Here is a 24,131-nt window from a genome sequence, read left to right as displayed (position 1 = left end):
TTGAGTGGACATCCAGAGAGGTTGACAAGCAAGTGTTAAGGTGCCAACCTGAACATTATCCAGCTGAATACCTCAATTTAGGCTTTGATGAGAAGGGGAGGATAGGGGGGGTGTTATCTTTACTTTTCCTACACACACTTGCACACATAATGCAGCGTGATTGGGGAGAAGGGCGTGATTAATTTGCCATACAAAGGAACCTGGAATGGAGTAGTGGAACGGAGTGGCAATGTAATCACAATGCACTGTAAGCTATGTAATGTGTTTTGAGGCAGTTGACCAAAATCCCCGACGATTTTTAGGTCTGAAAAGTAGGACATGTCCGGGAAAAAGAGACATCTGGTCACCCTACCATTGAGGTAACGTCTTATGAAATGGTTATAATCCTCCTGTTTCAGTAACTATAGCTTGGTCACTAGACACTACTGTATTGTGAAATCTTGACCATAAATGAACTTTGTTTGGCATTGTTTCAGTTCCACACGTGGTGTATTTAGCTGAGGCCTAATGTTGACTGTAGCAGGCTACCTAGACTCCTCTGTTCAAGGGGGACAGAAGCCATAGCGATAGCAATTTAGACTAAATTTAACGAATATAGAAAAGGCATGCAAGTTCAAAACCAGGTTTACAGATGCCAATAAGCTGCATTTCCCTCTCAATTCTTTTTTTCTTTTGCATAATGACCAGTTGTGTGCACCACCTACTGACTGTAGCATTGACTGATTCACTGATTTGTGAAGTAGAGTAATCGTAACAGCTCTTTTTCTTCATGTTGGCCGCATTTTCTGGACTATTTATTTTTCTCATTTTCAGCACTGACCTTACTTGAAGGGAAAACTTAAGGCTTAGAAAAACTTTGTATTTTCTGTCCTGGAGGGTTTACTAAGAAGCTGGTTCAGTTGTAAAGCAGGTTAAGTTAACCTTGTGCTATAGGTAAAGCACCTCATTTTCTTAACTAAATGATGCCTGCAGGTATATCTATTAGCAGGTTTAATTTTGCCTGCACTTGGTTGGTACATTATTTTAAGTGTATTTGACAAGTTTACCAAAATATAAAAAAATGTCATTCAAACTGCATTTGCCTTGTTTTACTTTTTACTTGTACTTTTCATTACATTACTTGAGTACATCCATTTTTACAGTAATTTCCATACTTAAGTACAAGAAGTTTCAGATACTTTAAGACTTTAACTCAAGTAACATTTCAGTCAGTGACTTGGACTTTTACCAAAGTCATATTTTGGAGAGGTACTTGTACTTTTACTTGACTCTGAGATTTCAGTACTTTATACAACACTGCGTAAGACTGTGTAGAAGTTGTATCAGTTCTGCCTTTATGCTGTACTTAGCTAACGGGAAGCGTCTGTTTGTGAGACGGCCACACACGTGACCACGTAGAATGGGCATCAGCCAATGAAAAGCGGCCACTGTGGTAAGGTCCATTGGGTAAAATTTAAAACTTCAACAGAGTCCATGCCTCCAGGAACTTAAAGAAGTAATCGTTTCTCCATAGCTGAGAGTCTAGACCCTCTGTATGAAGCAAAGTTTAGTAAAGGGGAATGTTGACAGCCTTTTGGAAGTTTCATAGTTAGGGTACATACACACATTGCTAATTGCATATAATTAATTGAAAATAATATTTTAAAAATGTTCTTAACCCCAATAGAAAATACAGAATGGGCTAAAATCCCTATGGGCAAAATGAGTATAATTGATTATATAACGTACTAGATCAAATTCAGTCCTGACACTCCCCTGCATCTCCTTGGAAAATCAATAAAAAAAAACAACCCTGAAAAAACTGCAAAATAAAAGTTTAGTTTACTGCCAAAAAGGAAACACACCTCAGACACTAACATCAGCAGCAATATCGTGTACAACTATGGGGTGAACCTAGCCTTGCATCTGATAGCTAACTTATTAGCACTTGTGCCATTCTCAGTAAAACGGTGTCCTTTAAGGTGAACCTTGTTGCCCATTTCAAAAACAGCCTCTGGATCAGAGTTGTTTACGATGCACACACTCTGCATCTGCACTGGCTGAGAATTCAACCTCATTTTTTCCTGTCTACACCAAAACACAAATCCTGCTCTCAGGTTAGAGCTAAATAGTGGCCTTCATCCCACTGCAGCCGTTAGTCTGAGATTTTTTTTCTTCTTTTTTTTCTGTAGCCTAAATTGGGCACTTGTTTTCCCCTTACACAGCTGTGCAGGAGCCGTTGAAACCACAAGACGGTAAAATGCCAAAATACAACCAGTTTTATGGTATGACAAATAAATAGAAATGTGTAGGGTAGAAACAAGTTTAAACCTGTAAGACTACACAAGCTTGTCTGAATAACTCGAGAAGTCTTTTTCATATATGAAAATGTCATTGCCTTACGAAAATAGTGTAAGGCCATATGTAAAGCATGCAGCATCAGAGACCAGTTTATTTGTTTGCCTTCTCAGACTCATTCATTTCAGCCAAATAAAGTTGCAACATGTCTGAAATTTGAACTTAATCTTCACCAGAAATGTTTTCTTCTCTGACGTTAAGCAACAAGACACAGTTAAATTTAATGTTCTTGGCATACTGTTTCTGCCATAGAGCGTTCTGCAATCCCAAATTTCAGCTTAGTTTGCTAAATGTAACAGGTCACATGAGAAATGAGGAGGAGTATCCTCTCACCCCCCTTTGATGGATTTCGCTGTTTCGGGATATTTTTGGCCTGCTCCAGACACCGGAAACTGGCCTGTCCAAGTTAAACATCTCCAGATGACTCTTTCTTTGGCTTTAATATAAACACCGGCTTCTCTTTTTCATTCTCCAACTAAATGCATATCTCCACTTTTATTGGTGGCTTCCTCAGTTTTATTTGACAAGGACCCAGTTGTTAAATGGAGAAAGATGGGGGGGAAATGAAGGAAAAGTTCTCTGTGGGGAAATGGGACAAGGCTTGTGAGGACAGTGAGCTGATGGATAGTACTTCCTGTTTGAAATGGATAAGAGTTGGAGTCTGAGTGAGAGGAGGCAAATTCAACAACTATAACAAGGAGGAAAGAAAGGCAGGAAGCATGGGTGGACGAACTGTGAAAAAGGCATCTGATTTTGTGAATCCAATCTTTTCAGTGTTTAAACCTCTACCCTTATTATTCCCTGCCTGCCTTTTCCAGGACCTGCAGGCAGTATTAGGGTGAATGACTAACAGTTGAGACTGATTTTTGTTGTGAAGCCAGTGGACTTCTATTTTTAGCTAGACAGTGGTTGTAATGAGGTGCTGATCTGGTATATTTCAACAGAAGATTGTGTCCAGAGTGGAAAGATCTGAATGGTGAGCTGGTATTAACAATGGGCGCACATAACAGTCGTGGTGGGTCAATACGGCTTATGATCTTTCTTCGAAAAGTTAACTTCTAACGGTGAAGCATAATATAAACACAACAGAACGGTTAATTGAGGCAGTATGAGGAATCCCTTCAACCCTGTCTGTGGGACGCTGCGGTAGGCAGCTGAGACTGACACACTTGTTTGCTCTCCTAGTTGCTCTGCCTTCAATTGTCTGCTTTCCCTCCATATTTATGTAGGCCAAATAAACAGATTTGAGCTCGTCACACTCCGAGCGACCGCAGTTTGAAACACAGACTCGTGATGTAATTTATGACAATGACATTTCTAGAGTCGAAGAGGCTTGTCAGTGCTATTAATGGTACAGTGCCCACAACCAGTGTGCTGCAGGTGAGATTAAAATAGAAGATACATAAAAGCACAAGACAATTCAATGGGATCTAATAATAATAACAATAATAAAAGACGAGCTTGAAAACCTTGCCTTATTTACGTTGCATTTTGGGAGGTGGCATAGTGCAATGGAGCAGGGAGGGTCATGGAAAGGCAGCCAGGAATGTCTGGAGAAACGACTGACCGGGATAGATCTGTTTTGTTTGTTCAAGTGTGCACATTCATGCATGTGTATGTGTCTCTGCACTCCACCCTTCCTTACCCATGAGTGTCCTTTGGACAGAAATATGGTTCCAGTTAGCCCCCTTTTGAAAATCAGAAACATACTGGCTCTTCAAACAAACTGGAGATATTTCTGTATTCAGCTCTGCTTTGTTCTCATTTTACAACAAACCTCCATTCCCAGACTTCGACCACAACCCCCCACAACAGCTTTTACATAGAATCACAACACTGAGTGAAACTGACAGATGGACATGATTATCCCTTTTAAAATACTACCCAGACACTTTCACTGAGGATACTGCTGTAAAATGTTGAAGTTTCCAGCATGGTATATGAAGTCACCTTGTATGGTGGATTTTGTTTGGTTCATATTTTCAAGCCATTTGAAACCAGAAGACCCTAAACTACCAGCCTATTAGATGCAATGTTTACTGATCTTCAATTTTTGGGGAGTTTTGACCTGCTGATATGAAATATGAGCTAATTATAATTTTTCATTAAAAGCTATCACTTAGCAGAGATCATGTTCTTCTCTTGCCACACTGCTGTGAATTGAGATCTTTTATGAACTTTTAAAAGCAGTTTCCATATAAATTACCTGCAAAATTCACTCCTCCATTTAGAAATTTTAATGAAGTTGGCAACTTTTCCTAACCTATCATCTCCTTTGATTGACAGAGGTTGAAAACATATTTTATTCCCCCAAAGCATAAAGTATCCTTTTCAGGTTTGATACACCCAGAGCTGCCTATGTACGAAATAACAAATAAACAAGTTATTATCTGACTTTAACTGGTGGTACCCGAGAAGTGCTTATGGTTACAGTTTTCTTCCTGTGGAAACAACTTCCACACAGAATAACATTGAGGTAAACACAGCTTGGTAAAGCCTACACTTCTGAGCTACTGACCAACCAGTCAACCATAGCAATACAATTTCTATTATTGGTGAGAAGGCCTTTAGACTTTAAGCATTTAGAATAGCCATAACCAACAGTTTGCTCAAGAAGAAAGGTTTAGAAAATAGTTTGCAATTTGTATAAAAACTTTTGCTGAGTTAGTTCATATGCATTGGTGGGATACAGCTAAGTCATCAGGTTTATTCATGCCATTTAATTAAGCTCTTAAATAAGAGCTCCTAATTAAGTGCTCACTGAATTGTGGTGTTTTTAGATTCAGATAACTATGTTGTCTGTGTAAAGCATGACAAGACTTTTCTAGTTGTCGAAATAGAACATCCTACTGTAATGACTGTACCACTTCCATAAAAAAGTCTGTTAAAGGTCACACTTGTACCATGAGTGTTTTCATGTCTACACAAGCTCTATTTTATTCTTTATCTGCTCCATAATCTTGTTTTGACTATGGTTTCTGTTGCTTTCACTAATGTAAGACAAATGCTGGGTCACATAGATGTGCACAAACACTCATGCAGTGCCTGGATTTATTTTTAAAATAGAGAAGAAAAAAATTCAAACAAGTCCACAGCATACGTCTCCTGTGATGATATCCAAGTCTATAAAAGCCTTTCATGAGCACAGCGTTATGACACAGCGCCACAGTGCGTCCAGCTAAGTGAAAAATCATCACTTTGGTGCACATACAGACTCTGCAGCTTGTTGTAATTTCAAGGATCTGCACATGAGCACCACCAATGTCTCTTTCAATGTAATTATATTTTCATGAGAACATGTCATGTTTTGATGTTACTTTGTCTCCTGATCTCGTCCCTTCTCTTACACATTCTTTAAATGCCTACATAGGCATTCCTATCATAATATATTCTCCATCCTCTGTGTTTTTGATTAAATAGATCTGAGCAGACCTGGGAACCCGAGAGAGGGTACTGAAGTGATGCTGAGGTGGCAGGGGTGAACACACTCCAGACAGACTAATGAGGTGAGCACAGTGTTTTGTGACGAGCTTGTACCAGTGATGTCATGTACTCTGGACTTTTATCTAAATGAAACACAGTCTTCAGTGATTATTGGGGCTGATCTGCAAGGATGTAGACTGGCTGTTTGAGCCGTTCACAGGGGAAGGATATCTTACCCCTACACCTCCTCTCTTCATTTATAATTTATACAGGGAGAAATCACTGTAGACCCGAGTGGCCCGGTGTTCACTGATGCCACCGGCAATGCATGCACAGTGACATGGTGATGTAGACTATCTTTGATTGTCACACATAAATTAGTAAAATGTCTATGCTTTTCTCTTAGGATAGACGAAAAAGTTTAGGACAATCTTCCTTCTTGACCTCTGCTTAACTGAAACATTTTCTGTATTAGCTTGTTTTCATATATCAACATAGACTTACTGTACTCCCACACTTGCGCCCTCAAAGTTGGACACAAAGCCTGTGGCATAAACTCAAGGGCACTGACTGAAGTTGAGCAGTCAAGCTGATAGCCTCTATTTTCTACCTTTTGACTGAATAGAATACCAAGCACTCTACTCATTTATCTTGTTGAATAATAAATAAAACTGTCTGCATACTCCTATCTAAATTGTCTGTCACAGTTTTAATGCATTCCACTACCCAATTAAACATGTACCCTGGGGTCTAAATAGCAGAAAAGCACAGGCAAAAAATATCCTGGCACTCTTTGTTCTTGGCTGATTTTGTCATCATGTGTGATTAAATGTATATATGCATGTATGTGGGTGGTAGTAATTAGATATTCACAGAGGAATATGCTAGTGCTCCGGAACTGACCCAATTTGATTGAACCTTACCGGTGACATGCAAGAAACCCCTCAAACATCTCACAGCTAAAAGTGAGGGCTGTGTCAAGCTTTCCTTAGACTGATGTTAGTGACTGCTAGATGGTGAACAATCATTGTAGACACTATCTAAATTGTCTGTCACCGTTTTAATGCATTCCACTACTTCATTGAAATAACAATGAAGTTATTTCATCCAAAGAAGGTAATGTTGGCCATTAAGGTGTAGGATGTGCCAAGTTCTTCAAAGAAGAAATATATAGGTTAATTTTTGTTGTGCCATAGACATTACATAATTTTTGTTGTTAAAAATAAAACATAAAAGACATACTGTAAGTATGTGAACAATTTTCCATAAAACAACAAAAATATTGAATATGATATCTTAATTTACACATATGACTAGAATAATTAAAAGCCCAAACTGCTCAATGCACTGACTTTGTACAGCATTTTTAAACTTTAACTCTTATTACATTTTTATGCTTTCAAAGAACCTTACTTTCACTGGGTCACATAGAAATCACTGAATTTACAAACAACAGTACCTATCAGTCCATCCACACTGGGGTGTTCAAATATACCGAGTGCCAGCCTCTCCCCCAAAGGCAAACAAAAGTTGTCATGGCAATGTTTTAGAAGGCCCAGCCAACTCTGCATGCACACTGTGCCAGAAATGTAGGACACTTGCAGGAGGAGGCACTGTAACACAAAAGTAGAAGTAAGATACCCAGAAAAGTATTCCCTCACAATATAATACAAAGAAGCTCATGACAGTATTACAATCCCAGGATAGCAAAGAGAATCTCGGTCTAGATTAGAATGTCGATAAACACTTGAAAGTACATAAAAAAAAAACTCCTTCTGATCATTCCACCTACTCCGCAGGTTTCAGCAATAAAACAAAGAGGCAAGAAATTCACAGGGGGAGTGTCTGAGGAGGGTAAAAGAGAACAAAAGAGGAAAAAAAACTGAAGATAAAGTAGGCAGACGTATAGAGGGAACATAAATAATAGTAATATTAAAAAGCAGCTGGTGATGAGAGATCTGATGTGACAAAGTGAGCAGAGTGCAGACTGAGACATTCCTTCTTCTTCCTTCAGCATCTATTTTGAAGTATTGACAAACAGTGGAGCCAAAAGGAACTGTTATCCCCTCCACAGCGCTCTGCAGGCAAGATTTATCAATCCATAGTGTTGGCTCGTTGCAGCTGAGCTCCATTTCTGCACGCCTGATTCCTTTGAGGTGGGGTAATGAAAAATGACCCGGCTCATCTGTAGGGAGAGCCCTTTGGCAGCTGTGTGTGTTCTCTGTGCGAGTGTGGGCGCAATTTCTCCAGTCTAAGGGGAATCCCGTCACCAGTAAGGGTATTAAATATCTTCCATTTGGCCATTTGGCCTCAAGTAGAGCCAGAGTCTGAAGGTATAGGTAGAAACTGTCAACTCACTAAATAAAAACACACAATCCATCAATCACAGTCACAGATGTGAAGGGGGTTGACTTTTTTCTATTCTTATGCAAGTAGTGGCATTTCAGATTGTCATTTTTCAAACTGTGTTTATTTAAAGCTTAAAATTATGAATAAATGTTTAACTTACATAGGTTTTGACAAGTGTGTACATGTACATATTGTGTTTTTCTGACCTATAGATGTTGTACCAAAATTTGCTGCCCAATCTTTTAAAGCTAATCAAACTTCTACGTGGCAAACACACATAGAACATGATATCAATGGAAATAAAGGATCTGGGAGTCCCTCAGAGGGATTTCCTCAGATATTTACCAGATTCCCATGGTAATCCTCTGGGATTACCATTCTACACTGAGTCCCTAACCTCTGAACTTAAAACATTGTAAGCTCTTACATCCCCACAAATAATGCCATAGTTAAATCTATCAGATCATTCAACAGGAGACGACTACCCTCAAGAAACCTCATATTATATTCACTTTGGCTATGATTGAGAAACACTTAGAAGGTTTAAACGGGTGCCTGCCAGATATACCATCTAGGCTGCTCAATGTTAACCTGGTTTACAGTGAATCAAATAAATCATCTTAAAATGTGACCAGAAACAAACACGGTTTCTGGCTGCAGTCTGCAAGAGGTTCAGTGCTCACCGCACAGGTCAGCCAAATTTGACACCAGTCATTGGTCATCCCTGTTTAAACAGCAGATTCAAAACAAACACGGCACACGAAAAGTCTGATTCACTAATAAACGAGCAAGGTTACACATGTTTATTTTAGTGGTTGAAAGTGTGGGACTAGTTCAAGTTAAGCAGAGACAAATGGGAAATTTGGATGCTCCGTAAATTCTGGCTGTATGCCATTCCAGCAAAAGCACATTGCAGTATGTGTAAACTGCACTCATTGTGCAAATGTAATTTCTTGCGGTTTTCTACTTCGAATAAATTTGAATGATACTCAAAAACATCTCACACATAGTCATAATAGGGTATTCTTATGTAAAATTTTGAAGGTATTTGTAGAAAGAAAGTAAACTTAGAGAATGAGGAGAGTGATTCTGGTTGCACAACATGGATTTAAGTGCATGAGCATGCAATTAATCAAACAAGTTGCCATCTCATCAAGCAATCTGACAAACTGTCACATCGCCAGAGAAATTAAGAGTCTGGAATGACTAAGAAGCTTACAGTACGAAGCCACTATGTTGACTCAGTGAGCTATTTATACTGAAGGGTTGCTGCTGCTTTAATATTTAAAATGCTGAGATGCTGTAAATCGGCAGGCTATTTATAAAACAAGTTTATATCAACAAAATATGTATGAAAGATTAATGTTTGATCACAATTTATGATTTGTTGAGTGGCCTGTAAAAAGTAAAGTGCACAATTTAGCTCTTGATCTCCACAGGAGACATTTTCTTTACCCTGTTTTCAGATGCCAGTAAACCTTGGCTTCAATTTCACACACTATCTCTCACAATTACATTCACACACTAAACATGTGATAAATCTGGGAATGGACCAGCGGAAATATTTTCCAGACAAACTATGCAAATAGAGCCGTATCCCCGGGGGAACACTGTGAACGGCTTTAACCATCAGCTGGGCTTCAGGCATGTATGTGTCTGTGTGTGAAAGGATATCAAACACAAACATGCCTCAAGGTAGTTGCCAACAAATTAGAAAATTGTAGATAAAATAAACAAAGCAGAGGGAAAATTTGGGGAAAATGGCCTCCCTTTTGAAAAGTTCCCACTGCTGGTTCTGGGAAAAAAAAAATTTCTCACATTCAGATCATGACTCTGGCAGAGTGAGTAAAGACTGCTGGGAGACGGCAGTAACGATCAAAATGCCTCAGTAGGAAGTCACAAGTTCAATGTCATTCTTCGTCCAACAGTTACTTGGATGGGAAGCATGGAAAAAAACAGAGGAAAGCTGGGAATTAACACAGATTCCCCCATTCTGGGTATTTACTTACCTCTCACTGGGGTATTTATTGGCTGTTGCTTCAGTGGAATATGAGAACAAAGGAATGATAAAGTGAACATGAGAGGCAGATGGACTACATAAAAGTAACGGAATAAAGGTTGCTGACAACCACCCAACATTAAAGAAATCCACTTGCTTAGAGAAAAACCCACCGTGGTTTGACTGAGAGCCCAGAGCTCACCAGACCACAAAACAAAGGACTTAATTGAACAGCTACAAGTGAGCTGAGACCATGACAGAAGAAAAATTGAGCAACTCAGATGCTTAGTGTCTGTTTGTGTCTGGTTTGTATCGTAGTGGCACACATCAATGGGATAAGGAATATGATTTATGACAGAGCTGTTCTCACAGGAAACCAGACCAGATGAGTTCAGTGGGAGTTAACTGGCCTGCTTTTCAGTGTGCACGTCATCCAGGCCAGCCTACAAGCAAGTGGCAGGGAATAATGAATATGCATGATCAGTGGGATATGATTTGAGACTTTAAATATGTATAAAACTTTTCACTGGGGTACCGTTGCTAGGAAACAGATAGGCTCAAAGATTGTTGTTTGGCCTCTAGGAGAACCAGCTTCCTGCCAGCTGCTCTTAATAATAATTGTTGTGACAGGAAATAAATGAGTGTAAGTAGGATGTTTACCTTGTTGAGTTTAAAAGACGGGATGATGAACCCTCTAGAGTTTGTTCACGTCACTGCAATTTATTAAGAACAAAATAATACAGATGTCATGTAAGATGGAAGATAACATGTTGAGGTACGACACCTTACAAAGTTATTCACACTTTTTCCATCTATTTAAACTCCATGTTTTATGTTTTAGACCAACACAAAAGTATATAACTGTCAAATGGAAAAAAAAAAATCCCACATGGTTTTTCATGTTTTGCATAGAGTCAATTGCAGCTGCAAGTATTTCACCAGTTTGAATTGATTTGCAATTCTACTTTGCAAAGCTCTGTCAGACTGAAGGAGCATTTGTTACCATTAATTATCTAGTCTTAGCACAAGTTATGTTTAGGTCTGACATTTGACTGGACCACTCTATTGATCTAAACTATATGTCTGCATGTTGCTAAAAATGCAGCTTGTACAATTATCCATTTATCTTCCTACCACCTTGTTCAACTTCTTTGTCCCTGATGAACACAATTATCCTAAAGGCATAATGCTGCCACCACCATGTATGTGGGTCAAAAAAGTTTAGTTGTGGTTTTATCTGACCAGATCACTCTCTTCAGCAGGTGTTGCTGTGTCCCCATTATTCCTTATGGCACATTGCAAACAGGACTTATTATGGCTTTATTTCAACAATAGCAACTTTTTCATGGGGTCAGGTTTGTGGAGTGGAGAATAAATAGTTTTCCTGTCCACAATTCAGGTCTTGGCAGGTTTTCTGCTGTTGCATACGCTTCAGATTTCAGAATTAAACTGTACTTCATGTAATGTTCAAAGCTTGTGCATGCTGGTACTGTTTGTTCACTAACGTTTTTTTTTAAGAAATGTCTGATGCCTTCACAGAAAAGGTTATTATACAAAGAAGAACTTTATCTCATTATCCCCCTTTACAATGATACTGATACATTGTTAGGTGTATCAGCATAAAGGGTCCAAAATGTATAACCATAAAAAATAAAGCTTTGTATTGTTCTTCTTCCATTTTAAAATTATGCCCTATGTTGTGTTGCTCTGTCTCAAAAATTGAATAGAATACACAGAGGTTTGCGCATGCAACCTGACAAAATGTATTAACGGATATGAATACTTTTGCCAGACACTGTAAATATGATCCTTGCAAGTCAAAGGAAGCCCAACCACCTGTGTTTGTTATAGTTCTTGCACTTGCTGCTTGCAGGATATCCTTCCTTTGGGTGGGGGGGGGGGGGCACGTTGCAAGGAGGGGGAGGAGGGGAGCGGGCGAGACAAAGGACAGATACAATGCACACAGCTGAGATCAGTATGAGTCCAAACAACACGAGAAATTATAAGTACCTAGAGACATTGTCTAACACAGCACAGCAGAGCACCATCCTGACATGCCTGCTGGTTCTAACCCTCTTTACAGGGTCACAACACAAGAGGAAAATGTGTGACTGGAGGCTGTTGAGTCAATATTACTCAGCCTGATGTATGAAAGTGTAAACACACGGCTGAGCTCTCAAAAGGGAAATAAGTGCATGTCTGTGCGAACAAATAACATTTTACAAATGATACAAATCTGCTAGTTGGTGTAGCACTGCAGCTTCATCACACGGGATGCTGCATCACACAAAGATGCAAAGCACTGCAGGTGTAAAGCACACCCTTAGGTGTTGTAAAATATCTTGACCAGGGACATGGATTGGGCTACTTAGATGCCGGAGATAGATTTTTGTGGAAGTCTGGACTAAAAAAGTGAAAGAATTTAGGAAGGAAAAACAGAAAGTTTGTTGTTGGGAGGAATTATGACAAATATGGAAAGACTTTGTTCACTTCAAAGGAGCAAGAGAAGAAGACAGAGAGTGAAAATTGACTAAATATGTTGACAAAGTTAAACTCCTCTCAGTTTATGTCAGTCTTTCTCTCCTGTGTGTCTTGATTTTGTAAGGCTGTGTTTCTCATTAACTGTTATATAGAAGGCAGGAGAATCTCCATCCTGTTTCCTGACACATTGACCCCCTCCTTCTCTAACTACACAACTGTCTTCACTATTAATCGCTCCACCTTGGAATATATCTCTCTGTATTAAAGGCGGGTAACTTGTCAAAACGCTTCAGTGGAATTACTCCAAAAAGAGCAGCTGGAAACTGATTTACTGATTGGCTGTGTCTCTAAAGTAGGAGGGGGTGTTAACTAAGGATGATGTTTAAAATAATTGCAGCTTCCTCTGATTGTGTTCTCCTCCCTCAGGATGCTTAGTCTAAGGAGCTACATTGGACCACATTTTAACGCAAAAGTCAGTGCAACTCAGCTACTCCTCAAAGAAGAATGCATAGGAAAAAAAGCAGGAAAGCCCACATGGTGGGGGTGCATGTGTGTGTATGAGTGTGTTTATCTTAGAGTGCATGTACAGTTGAAACCAGATATGTACAAACACTGTACAGAATCAATTTTTTTCCTCACTGTTTGACATTAAATTAGGTTCAACTTCAGTTTTTTGTAAGCATGTCCTGTACTAACGTGGACTGAAAGGTCACTCAGCAAGGAAGACAAAGACTTTCAAAGAAATGTCCTGTGGTCTGACAGAACTAAAATTAAAATAATTGGAGGAAATGACAATTGCAAGATTTGGAAGTGTAAGGCACAAGCTCCCGAGCCTGAGCACATCTAACCAACTGTGAAATATAGGGGTGACAGAATCATGTTGTGTGGATGTTTTGCTACAGAAGGCACTGGCACACAAATCAGTGTTTTTGAGTGGCCATGACCAAGCCCAGTTCCAAAGAAAACATGTAAAGAAATGTAGGCCTGCATACCTGCATTGATGTCCAAAATGTTTGACCCAAGTCATACAAGAAACTCCTTCAAAGACCAAGCAAATGAATTGAATAAGAGAAAAATCTTCTATCATTCTTGCATTTACTGAAAAGAAATAATTTAAGTAATTCTAACTGACCTAGAGTTTAATAGAGTTGGTATGATTTGATGTCAGGCAGTGGAAAAAAATATGTATTTTTATACACAGTGTATTGAGATGTCTGGTTAAACCTTCTGTTCTAATGACCTGACTGACCAAAGCAGTGCAATCTTGTCCTCACACAGACCCAGAGAGTGCCTCTCTCTCAGTCTGCTGGGTTTGTTCTAGTGGTGCCATCTGCATAGAGGGCAGCTGGGATGCCCAGGGAATACTAATTGCTCCATGAAAGCAGCAAGTACCGATCTGATCATGCTGAAGTGAATGCTGATCAACCATTTTGCTGAATCATAGCTTGAAAAAACTAAGAACTAAGAAACATTGTCACTCCAAAAAATGAAATGAGAATAATTAAAAAGCTATGAAGAAACTTAGGAAAGCAGGCAAAATAAGAATCCAAAGTTTTCAGGGGGGGAAAATAACTTTGGGCAAGAAAACCATGCAACTGTTAAGTATCTACCTTTTTAACGACCATAGTTACACATTCAAGCTTAACAGCTTGGTTACAAGCTCCTTTATGAAGAGCCTGGCAATACAACTTCCTGGTAGCCAAACAACAAAAGAACTCTACAGACAGTATTTGCAAAGCAAAAGCTGATTCTGGGGTTGCAGATGAACACAAGTAAAAACAATTCTAACCCTGGTCTGACCTTCAGTCAAACCAAGTTTGATTTCTTCAAGTTCCTATTTCTTGAAGAATAAACTTAGCCTTCAGTTTTCTGATTCCTCTGTTGCTGTTTTCTTCGGTCTCAAATATTGACACTCAAGAATGACAAATGTATTAATAATAGTTTGTTTTCCAGGTGCCACTGAAGCAAATGTAATAGTTGTTTTACCATGTTTCTTGAGTATAGGAGGTATTTACCTGGTAAAGAGGTCTTGAAACACATCTGTGTGCATGAAATAGATGCAGGGGCCCTGGAAGATTCCTGGCATGCACACAAACTCGCTGGACAGCTGTGGAGGTGAGAGTCCGCAGCAGACCTCGACGCGTACAGACCATGTCGTCTAGACCTAATAAAACAGCCTCCATTATCAAACTAACGCTGCGACATTTATGACACGATGAGTTTATGGCAGAGAGGAATCCAGATGTCAGAGCTTTATTTTCTCAGGTGAACAACTCAAAGTAAAATACACTGAGGACCAGGCAATGAAATAAGTGTAACAGCAGTTTTCAGTGTCCTCCTGGTGCCATTTAACTCCAGTAGATAATATTTCCATCCACTTTGTAAACAAAGTTACTTGTCATCTCTGTCCTTCTTGGTCTTCCGTCTCCCTGGGAATTATTTGATGTGTCTTGAAGGTCAAACCCAGTTATTCCCACTGTCCCAGTCTCACACAGTTAGTGGCCACTGCTGTCTCTCTCCTTTTTCCTCTTCTTTCTTCCTTAAACTGAAGCAAAGCAGCTTTTGCCTGTTGGCCTCAAACACAAACATTCCCACTAAGGAAGTGCAGCTCCTCGCTCAGTTTTTCTCTGACGGGCACTTGGTTTTAAAGTGATATGCACTCCGTCAAACTGCAGAGAGCAAGCAGTCTTCTCACTTTCTCTCTCACGGTGTTTGTTTTCCAGAAGAGAGGGATGTGCTTACAAGCTGAACACCTCTCACACACCTGCTCCAACTGGACAATAACTGTTTGTTCATCATTCTCGGACTACAGTGGCGACACACATTTGCATGTGGACTCACAAATTTTCAAGCTCAGACATACAGTGTTTTTGAAAAAGTATCCACATTATTTAATCTTTTTGATAATGTTTTGCGTTACTACTACAAGTATTAGAGTGTTCTATTAGGATTTTATGCATGTGTGGTTCGTTCACTGGGCAACAAGCAACTCAAGAGGAGTGTCATTGTCCACTCAGTGTAACACACAATGCTGTAAAGTCCCGACCTTTATGGACAACAGAGGTCAAATCCTCATCACCCCAGACCTTATGAATGACTTTAATGAAATTTATGGTCACCTTTCAAACACAGAAACACATTACTTTTAGGTTCCAGAGGGCAACCTCTTCCCACATAATTATGTCATACATATCAAGCAGTTATGTCTAAACAGTAATTGTCCACATAATCACGTTTAATGTCAATCTTGCTGATGCTTGGAGAAACTCAGTCGTATTATCAAAGAAATTTTGATTTTATCGTTTTGGCCAAGAAAACAGTTTTTAACAGTTTCTTCACCAAGGGAATATTTTCAAGGATTTTCACAGAGTTGCCATGCCTCGTAAACTGTGAGGTTGTAAATGCCTTAAGCTGCTTCCGCTAAATTTTATTTTACTCTGATGGTAACGCAGATAACACTGCCTGTAGAACTGAAGGAGCCACCAATATAGACCACCTTTTCAAAAGGGTGTAGAGTGATTGGTCATCCAAGATCCACATGGACAGTTGTGTGAAATTTTTCAAAGTTTGGGCAGGTAAATGTGCCCACATTGTTGGATTGAAGTTACAGGCTAGCACCTTGGCAGCAGAATGATACGGTGAGCTGAAAGTGTCACTTTCTATCCCATCTTATAAGCCTTGTGAAGTTCTGTGGAGTGTTTGTGTGCAATAAAAAGATGCAGATGAAGGCTCAAACAATCCTGGTGTTTTCTGTGGATTTTCTAGCCTCAGTAGGTGAAGTATTTGAGGAGCACCATGGAAACTGCTGCTGTTTTTAATGGCATGTCAAAACTGTGCAGAATGAGCTGCTGGAGTGCATGATGGTGGTCAGCAGGGGACATATATCGAATGAGTTCAGTACTGCCATATGTGTCGCCATTCAAGCTGATGAGACAGACCACTGATGCTTCAACACAGACACAGCTGGTCTATGTGTTAAGATATTTTGATTTGCAGCCTGGAGTCCAAGACCATTTTTCTTTCTTGCAAGTGCAATGTGTGATTTAATAGATACCATGCTTTTGGAGCGTCTGAATAATCGTTTTTCAATGATGACAAGGAGAAACTCATTGCTCAGGCATATGATGGCGCTAGTGTAACAAGAGCGGCTCAGGCTGTAGTACTTCAACAGATCTATGAGGATTTTAAATGTTTAAGAGTATAACCATTTTAACATAACCCTTCATACAGGCTGAATAGAAAAAAAATCCCAAACAACGTAATACTGTCTCAAACACAAGGACATGTTGCTTCTGACAGCCCTGGGAGTTTCGTCAAGATGTTTGCGACATAAAAATGACTTGTTTTTTTCCCCTCTTAGTCAGTATTCCCAGGACTGAATATCCTCATCTGACCTATTTAATAGGAAAGTGTATTATCTCAGCCAAGAGAAAAAGGCTTATATAATTACTGTGTTTATTGGGACAGAAATTAGAAGTCTTATAATTGCTTACACACACCAATTTGCAACAATGGTCCACATGGAGGCAAGACAAATCCCAATATACGATCTGCACTCAGAACATCGGTGGTCCTGTATAATGTGTGAAATTTGTTCCTAGTCTGTTGTAAACTCTGGCTTGACGGTGCAGCTAAAAAAATATGTCTTGAATTATGAACGGTTACTGTTTTATGAGTGGTGAAAAGGCTGAAATGCTGAGACCTGAGTTCAAACCCAGGATTTGTGTCCTGAAAGCCAGTAGGATCTTTTATTTCACCTGTAACCTTTAAAATAAAAAATAATAATAATAATAATTTTTATCTCTTCTTCTACAGTATTATAGGAAAGATTTTATAAATAGAGATTTCACTTTAAATGTACCATAAAGTAATTTTTTGCTCTTTCATAAAACCCAGTCTGACTCTGCATAGCTTTAATGAGCTTTTATGGACCTCTGTCATTCATAATATTGTTTTAGATCAAAGCGGCTGCTCCTTGACTGCTGACCTGGTGTCTGAATATCTTTGTATTAGACAGTTAGTATGTTGTCTGTTGCTTAAAAGCCAGATAGATGTTTTGATAATCTTATTATTCCAGGTTAGACACAATTTTAGATTATGTTTTTTTGGTTCCTTCATATTTTTCAGTATATTTTAAAGAATTATAAAGTTAATATTCTTATTTAACCACCTAGGGCCTTGTTTTCTGTTGTACCATCGCTAGTGTCTTGAGAAGCCTATGAGGAATGTGACCTATCCCTACGGTGTAAATTTTCCAAAATGAAGTGGGCCTTGACTAGAGATGCTTTGCTGCTATAATTTATAATAGGGTGTAAATATTTCCCCTGATGGGGAGGAAGACAAGGGCTTAGGCATGACAGTGCTCTGTTCCCATGATTCTATGTGTTTACAGTGTCCTACTGAATCCTGGGAAAGGTCAAAACAGGGCTGGGGCTTAAAGCGACAGTGTGCCGGCTGACTGACTATGACCATAGAAACAAAATGAAGAGCAGAAAGCAACTATTTGGGGCTTTAGAATGGCCCAGTGTTGTGGCTGACAGAAATTAACTTTATCTTTAAGAAACACATTAAAAAGTGGCATTAAAAGAAAAGCATTAAATTACTTGGATTTAATGGGTCCGTTGCTTTTTTGCTTTCTTGTCCTTGGAAGTACTTTTGTTAATTTTATCAACATATTCACCGATTAGAAACAAATTTCTTGTTTGAATGAACAATAATTTAAAATCCTGAGTACAGATATTGTCTTTTCAATTAAACGGTCAGAATGGTATTTAAAACATGCAACATATTGTACAGGGTTTCACAGCAGTGACATCTAGGCTTTCATGATGAATTGTGGTCATTGACAAAAAACAGGACACAGGAGAACCAGGAGCTAACTTTCACTGTGTAATCTCCCCATGCCTCCTACGTTGCCGCTCTCTCTCTCTCTCTCCGTCTCTTTGCCTCTTTAATCTGCCCCTCTCATCTCTCCCTATCTCTCAATCTTCTTCCTGCTCTGATCTTCACTCATGCATGCTATACTGGAGTGCAGGAGAGTCAGAGACGGGGGCGAATGCTGGAGAGCGGCGGAGGGAAATGGGTCACCTACACAGAAAATTATCAGCAGAGATGCACACATCCACTAGAACAGTTGTCTTTCTTTTATCTGCGACAGCGCAGCTCCGGCTTGAGCAGGTTTAATTTGTTATAAGTTTGTTCTCAGCCCACGCTGTGTTAGCTGTCAAGTAAAGAAAGATTGCAAGTGACACGGAGCCAGGGCTGAAATTCAATTCCAATCAGTCTTGTTTAATGTGATTGTATTAGAGGTGCAAGCAGGGAAATCGATGACATAATGCAGCTGAAGAGAAACATGACAGTGGGGGGGGGGGGTTCTGTGTGTTTATTTTTTAGGAAATATTTTCTACAGGCTTCATGTTGTAGCAATTTGAGTAAGAAAAAACACCCATGATGACATAAAACCTTTGAAGATTTGGGAGTTGTTTGCCTCCTAAGTGTTAGAGATGACCTAGTTTATGTGTTTCAATCTTTAATTTAATACAAGCACGCCCAGAAGGGGGTTCACTCAGGAAAATGTGTGCACGGACGTACGCAAACTCTCCCTCACGAGCTAATCATTCTCTCCACTTTGCCTGGCAGATAAATATTAATGAGGATTACCGTGTTACTGCAGTACACCCACTGGAAAACAACAGACTGCAACCGTTTCCCCACTCTGTTTCTCTTTGTCACCCAATCAGCTCCCTCCACACACACACACACTCATGCTGCCTCCACCATCTTCAGCTGAGTCTGAGCAATCTTTATAAAAAATTTTTTTCCATACACCCCCCTCCACCTATTCTTTCTTATCCCTCGTACACTGTCATTGCAGGATTGACACACACTCAAACTATGAATAAACTCCTTCATGTGGGTGAGTCACAGACAGTGCCTTCGTTCTCACAGAGACATGTTATCTCTGTGGAACAAAGGGCACAGATTGTGCCGGGGATATTTAAGGAACATTTCGGGTTCTCCACATCCTGTTTCAGGACAGATGGAATTCAGATTCTTTCCCATCAACCCATCAAATTCTCCTCTTTCGAATTCTTTGGCTTCTTGCTCTTTAGAGGACCCCATGCTGTCATGTGTGAGAACACAGAAGCAGAGATAATGATGGGATTGTTCTGAGCTCTGCATGAAGGTGACAGTGACTGGGGACACACAAAAACAGCTGTCTTTCCTTCCATCCATCCATCCATCCATCCGTCCGTCCGTCCATCCATTGAGGGATGTTTTGGCAGTGGACACAAGAGTCCTACCTCACTGTGGCTACCCTGCTGGCAGTCTGTCTCCACAGAGAAAACACATTATCAGCAGTTCATTGCCTTCAGCCTGTGCCCACAGTCAGTAGATCATCTCCACATTTATTAGAGCGGCATTTGGGTTTACTTTGAACTTGCACGCAGCTGTGTCATGTCCCTATAGGTCTGTGGGTGGGTTTTGGATGGGGGAAAATTAACATTACCTCAGAGTGATGAAAGACAAGAGGGTGAGAGTCCCCGCTCTGACTCAATAACATTCCTCCTTCTGAGCCTTGGGGAGGAAAGGGGGGTCCCTTTTCATGCCAAACAGGGTGTGGTACAAGACCTTCAGGAGGTGTTTCTCTTTCTCTCCTCCACAATCTCTCCGCCTTCTCTTTTTGTTTTTAATTGGACCGACTGACCACAGCCCTCATCTACAGTCCTGCGGGCATTTTGAAATCCCAGGGAATCAATACTGTAGCAAGGCAAAGCAGAGCTGCAGGGCCAACAACTCGAAACTGATCCACACTAACAGGAGTGGGGGAGTGATAAATAAATTAAACCTAAACTTATGCAGCTCGTTGTTGTAGAGCGTTAGCTGACACGTTAACTTTGCAGGAGCTTCAATGCGTTCTGACTAATGTCGAGACAATAACATCAGTGGCTTGACCCGCAGATTGCCGGAGTCCAGTGCTGACCTTCTCTGCGATTGGTGCAGAAAACACATTTTAAGGTAACAAGGATTGATTGGTATTCCTGCCTCATCACCTGTCTGTTTGCTTCTAGATTTCAGGTGTATAATGCTAAATCACATTTGTCTGCTTGCATTCCAGCCTCGTAAACATGTGCATGCGAGGAAACTCCCACCTTTCTACCCTCAATGCCGCTACTTCGGTGTCCTGACAACATGTTTCCATGGAGAGCAGTTGATCCTAAAATTTAAACCAACACAAAAACACACACATAAAAACATGCACATAAAAACACACATGCCTGACTTAATCGCAGCCCCGCTTCCCTTTGTTTGTTTTGTTTTCAGCTTAATTTCCCCCCAAAAAGAGAGCTGAGACGCTTAACATGATACCAGGATAACAAAGGCAGGAGATAATCCTAATTCTAACTGCTCAAAGGCAATCTAAACACAAAACATCCCCCTTAAAAGGAGCCGTTTTAAACTGTCAGCACTGACTGCACAATTTGCCATTATATTAAACACTTAGGACTTTTCAAGTACTTTATCTAAGCACTTTTAGCTCTTCTGTTGCCACTCTTACTTAAAGGTTCTGAAAAGTCTTTGTCATTCTGTAGTCGACAAATATCTTATGTGAGTTTATGTAGCATGGGTTAGTCATAGATCTACGACCATTTTGGCAAATGTTTATTATAATGCCGAATTATTATGCAACACTATATTTGTTGATGTTAAGTCACTTTTGTTAGAGTTTTACTTGAATGTCTGTATTATGCAAAATTAAAGAAATAGTTAAGCTTTTTTAAAGCGAGATTTTGTGAAAATATTACAAATTTGCAGGAATGTAAGTAAATCTCTAAGCAGTGGATGCCTAGCAGCCAGTTTGTTTACTTTTGTGTGAGTGCATTCCTTAACGTCAGGATCAGGAAGAAGTGATAAGGTCTCATAGAAGTAAATTACCCCTGAAATGAAGAGTAAAGCAAGGTCAGAGGTCATGTGTCAGAGCTGTTTAAGTTTATAATTTCATCAACCACTGCAAATATTTACTAATGAAATGTATTACGCTAGTAATCACACACACATCTTGGAATTTGTCCTATCCTGCCAGTTCATTAAACACAATTCTTTGTGGATCAGAACTGGTCCAAATGATGCTTCATTGGAGATGCTGTGCCATCCACACCCAGCCAGTGCACTGGTTCAATCAATGGGTGACAAATGGTGTGTGCCCTGTCACTACACTAAAGTTATGTTATCATGGGCTTCTGACTGGATTAGTCCAATAGATGAACACAAACGCATCGTAATTGTACAAAACTTTGTGCAACCCTGGCATATTTCAATGCAAATATCAGCTTGGCTAATACATAGTTTATAACTGCTAAACTGACTATATTTTACTTACATGGCAGCCATTTGATTACTGAACTCAGAGTTGATTGGTGACCCCTTTTCCAGTGGGGATTCCGACTTCAGGTGTGTTTTTGTTGTCTTTTCTAAATGGAACTAAAAAAATATGACTTTTGAGTATACATAGGACATATTAGCTTTAAAGTGATAGAAGAGAGCTATTGATTATAATAACATCACATAAAAAAGAATGAACGGCTTTGAGATTGAAGAACATTTTATAAAATGTAAGCTGAAAAGATGCCTTGTAAAATATGATGTGAGGAAGAAAATGATGGTAATCTCTTATAGTCAGAGGAAACTGCATGTTTTTCTGAAGTGAGTTATAGCTCTACTATGAAAAATATGGCTCTTCTGAGCATATACAACTCAATTAAATATCTTGAAGTCAACATCCATCACAAACTATGCTGACAGAAACATGAGGCAATTTATTTGAATTAGCAAAATAACAAGACAAAGGACAGTATTTCTCCCTGCAGTCTGTGAGATGAAAACAATCTCGGAGATTTGGTTTTTAATGTTGTTTGAACAAATTAGTAGATGCCAATAAGTTAGAGAGATAGAGCAAAGTATTTAGCCAGAGGGATGAGTACAGAAAAAACGTCATGCATGTTCATAGAAAACTGCTCAAGGATATGAAAAACTAGGCTTAATTTGATGATCGAGAAGCTTGCAGTTTAACGTTTCCATCACAACCACCCACACCGCCAAGTCAACTGCTTTACAGAAAGATATACATAGAACTTAACACTCCACAAACTGCTGCTATTGCACTTGGACAAGTCCGAGATTGGCAGAGATTAGACACAAACGAACAAAGTTATCAAACATGACAAGTCAGAGCAGGACAAAGCTGAAGTGAAGCATAAAAGTGAAAGTATTTAAGTGACTCAGTAAAGACATAGTGCCTGCTTGTCTCTCAGAATGGTACATCATAGCACATAGACTATTTGCCACTGAAGAACAAAGAAATAACCCCTTTATCAATTTATTGGACAATTTGCTTCATGTGTGATCCAATGGAAAAATATATAGGTATATAAGCATATATATATATCTATATACTGTATATGGTAAGTGTTTACCATTTATAAAGCAAATACTTCAAAGGAACATATTTTAACTTCTGGCACAAAAACAAAAATACATATGTATGTAAATCATTGCAAGCAACCCAAGTCTTCAACCTGTCAGCACACAGCTGGTTACAAGAATAATAGGAGGCAGAAAAAGGGAATGCAATCAGTGAAAGAGCAACGGAGGCCCTTCCTTTCAGTATGTGGAGGTCTGCTTTTCTCTTTTAATTAAGGTGATTGCCAATGGCAATTGCTACTCAACTCAAATGTTGAGCAGTTCCCACTTGTCATTAAGGTGATATGGCTGGACAGAGTGGACAATATTCAATAGAACATCTATTGATGTAGCACCAGCATTCAAAAATGTTGAACTCGGTGCCATTTGCCATACAGCTGAATTTGCTTGAAGTATTATAGTTCTGTCTCATAAACATCTTGAATCTATTGTTCTGATTAGTTCAAATAAGTAGTAGAAAAGTCAGCAGTTATTAAGATTAAGGAATTTACTGAAGTGTGTGGCTTCACGTTATAAAAACTAAACTGTAGTTTTTATAATGTGCCAGAACTTTTAATGTCCTTCATGGAAACATGTACCTTGGATTCAGCTAAAAAAACGTAATCTGAAAGCAGATCCCTCAACAGTGTAAACAATGACATTGTCAATGTAATTGTATTGATCTGTCCAATTTCTGTGTCTGGTCATTTGTACTGCATTTTACTTGGTGATCAATTACAGTAAGTAATTTCAGGGCAGTTTTTGTCAGCTTGACTCTTTAAGCAAAATATAAAACATTCTTATTCTTGTTAATAAATGACGCACATACATTATAAAGTGTTTTACATAAATTTACTTGTTTTACTTATTAATGTTTCATTTTTGCTTTTTCTTTTTGATTAAAAAATTAGAAAGAATTGCAAAGGATCTTCTGTTCACACACTTGCAATGGTACAAGAGTTTGTAACCTCCTGCACCAGCTCACTGTTTGGATTGTCGACCATCACTGTTCAGGTAAACTGCTGCACTAGCTGGTGAAGATACTCAATTTGTATTGTTTTTGATGGAAACTAGATTTTCA

General features: G+C 39.3%; 1 protein-coding gene across 6 annotated transcripts in view; it reads right to left on the bottom strand.

Moving 5' to 3' along the window:
* Positions 1-24,131, bottom strand: part of frmd4a (FERM domain containing 4A) — a 121,202-nt gene that overhangs the window by 51,674 nt on the left and 45,397 nt on the right. For 2 of the 6 annotated variants that reach the window (XM_023345145.1, XM_023345151.1), the window contains exon 1: positions 14,605-14,787. The exons of the other annotated variants lie outside the window; for them this stretch is intronic. In XM_023345145.1, the coding sequence (XP_023200913.1) occupies positions 14,605-14,772 (168 nt within the window). In that variant the 5' untranslated portion in view covers positions 14,773-14,787. Of the gene's footprint in view, positions 1-14,604; positions 14,788-24,131 lie in introns of those variants that run through there. 6 annotated transcript variants of the gene reach the window in all.

Source organism: Xiphophorus maculatus, chromosome 2, assembly GCF_002775205.1.
Source record: "Xiphophorus maculatus strain JP 163 A chromosome 2, X_maculatus-5.0-male, whole genome shotgun sequence".
Classification (NCBI taxonomy): Eukaryota; Metazoa; Chordata; class Actinopteri; order Cyprinodontiformes; family Poeciliidae; genus Xiphophorus; species Xiphophorus maculatus.
Note: the sequence above shows the minus strand (reverse complement) of the source record. Positions and strands in the feature narration are given on the sequence as shown.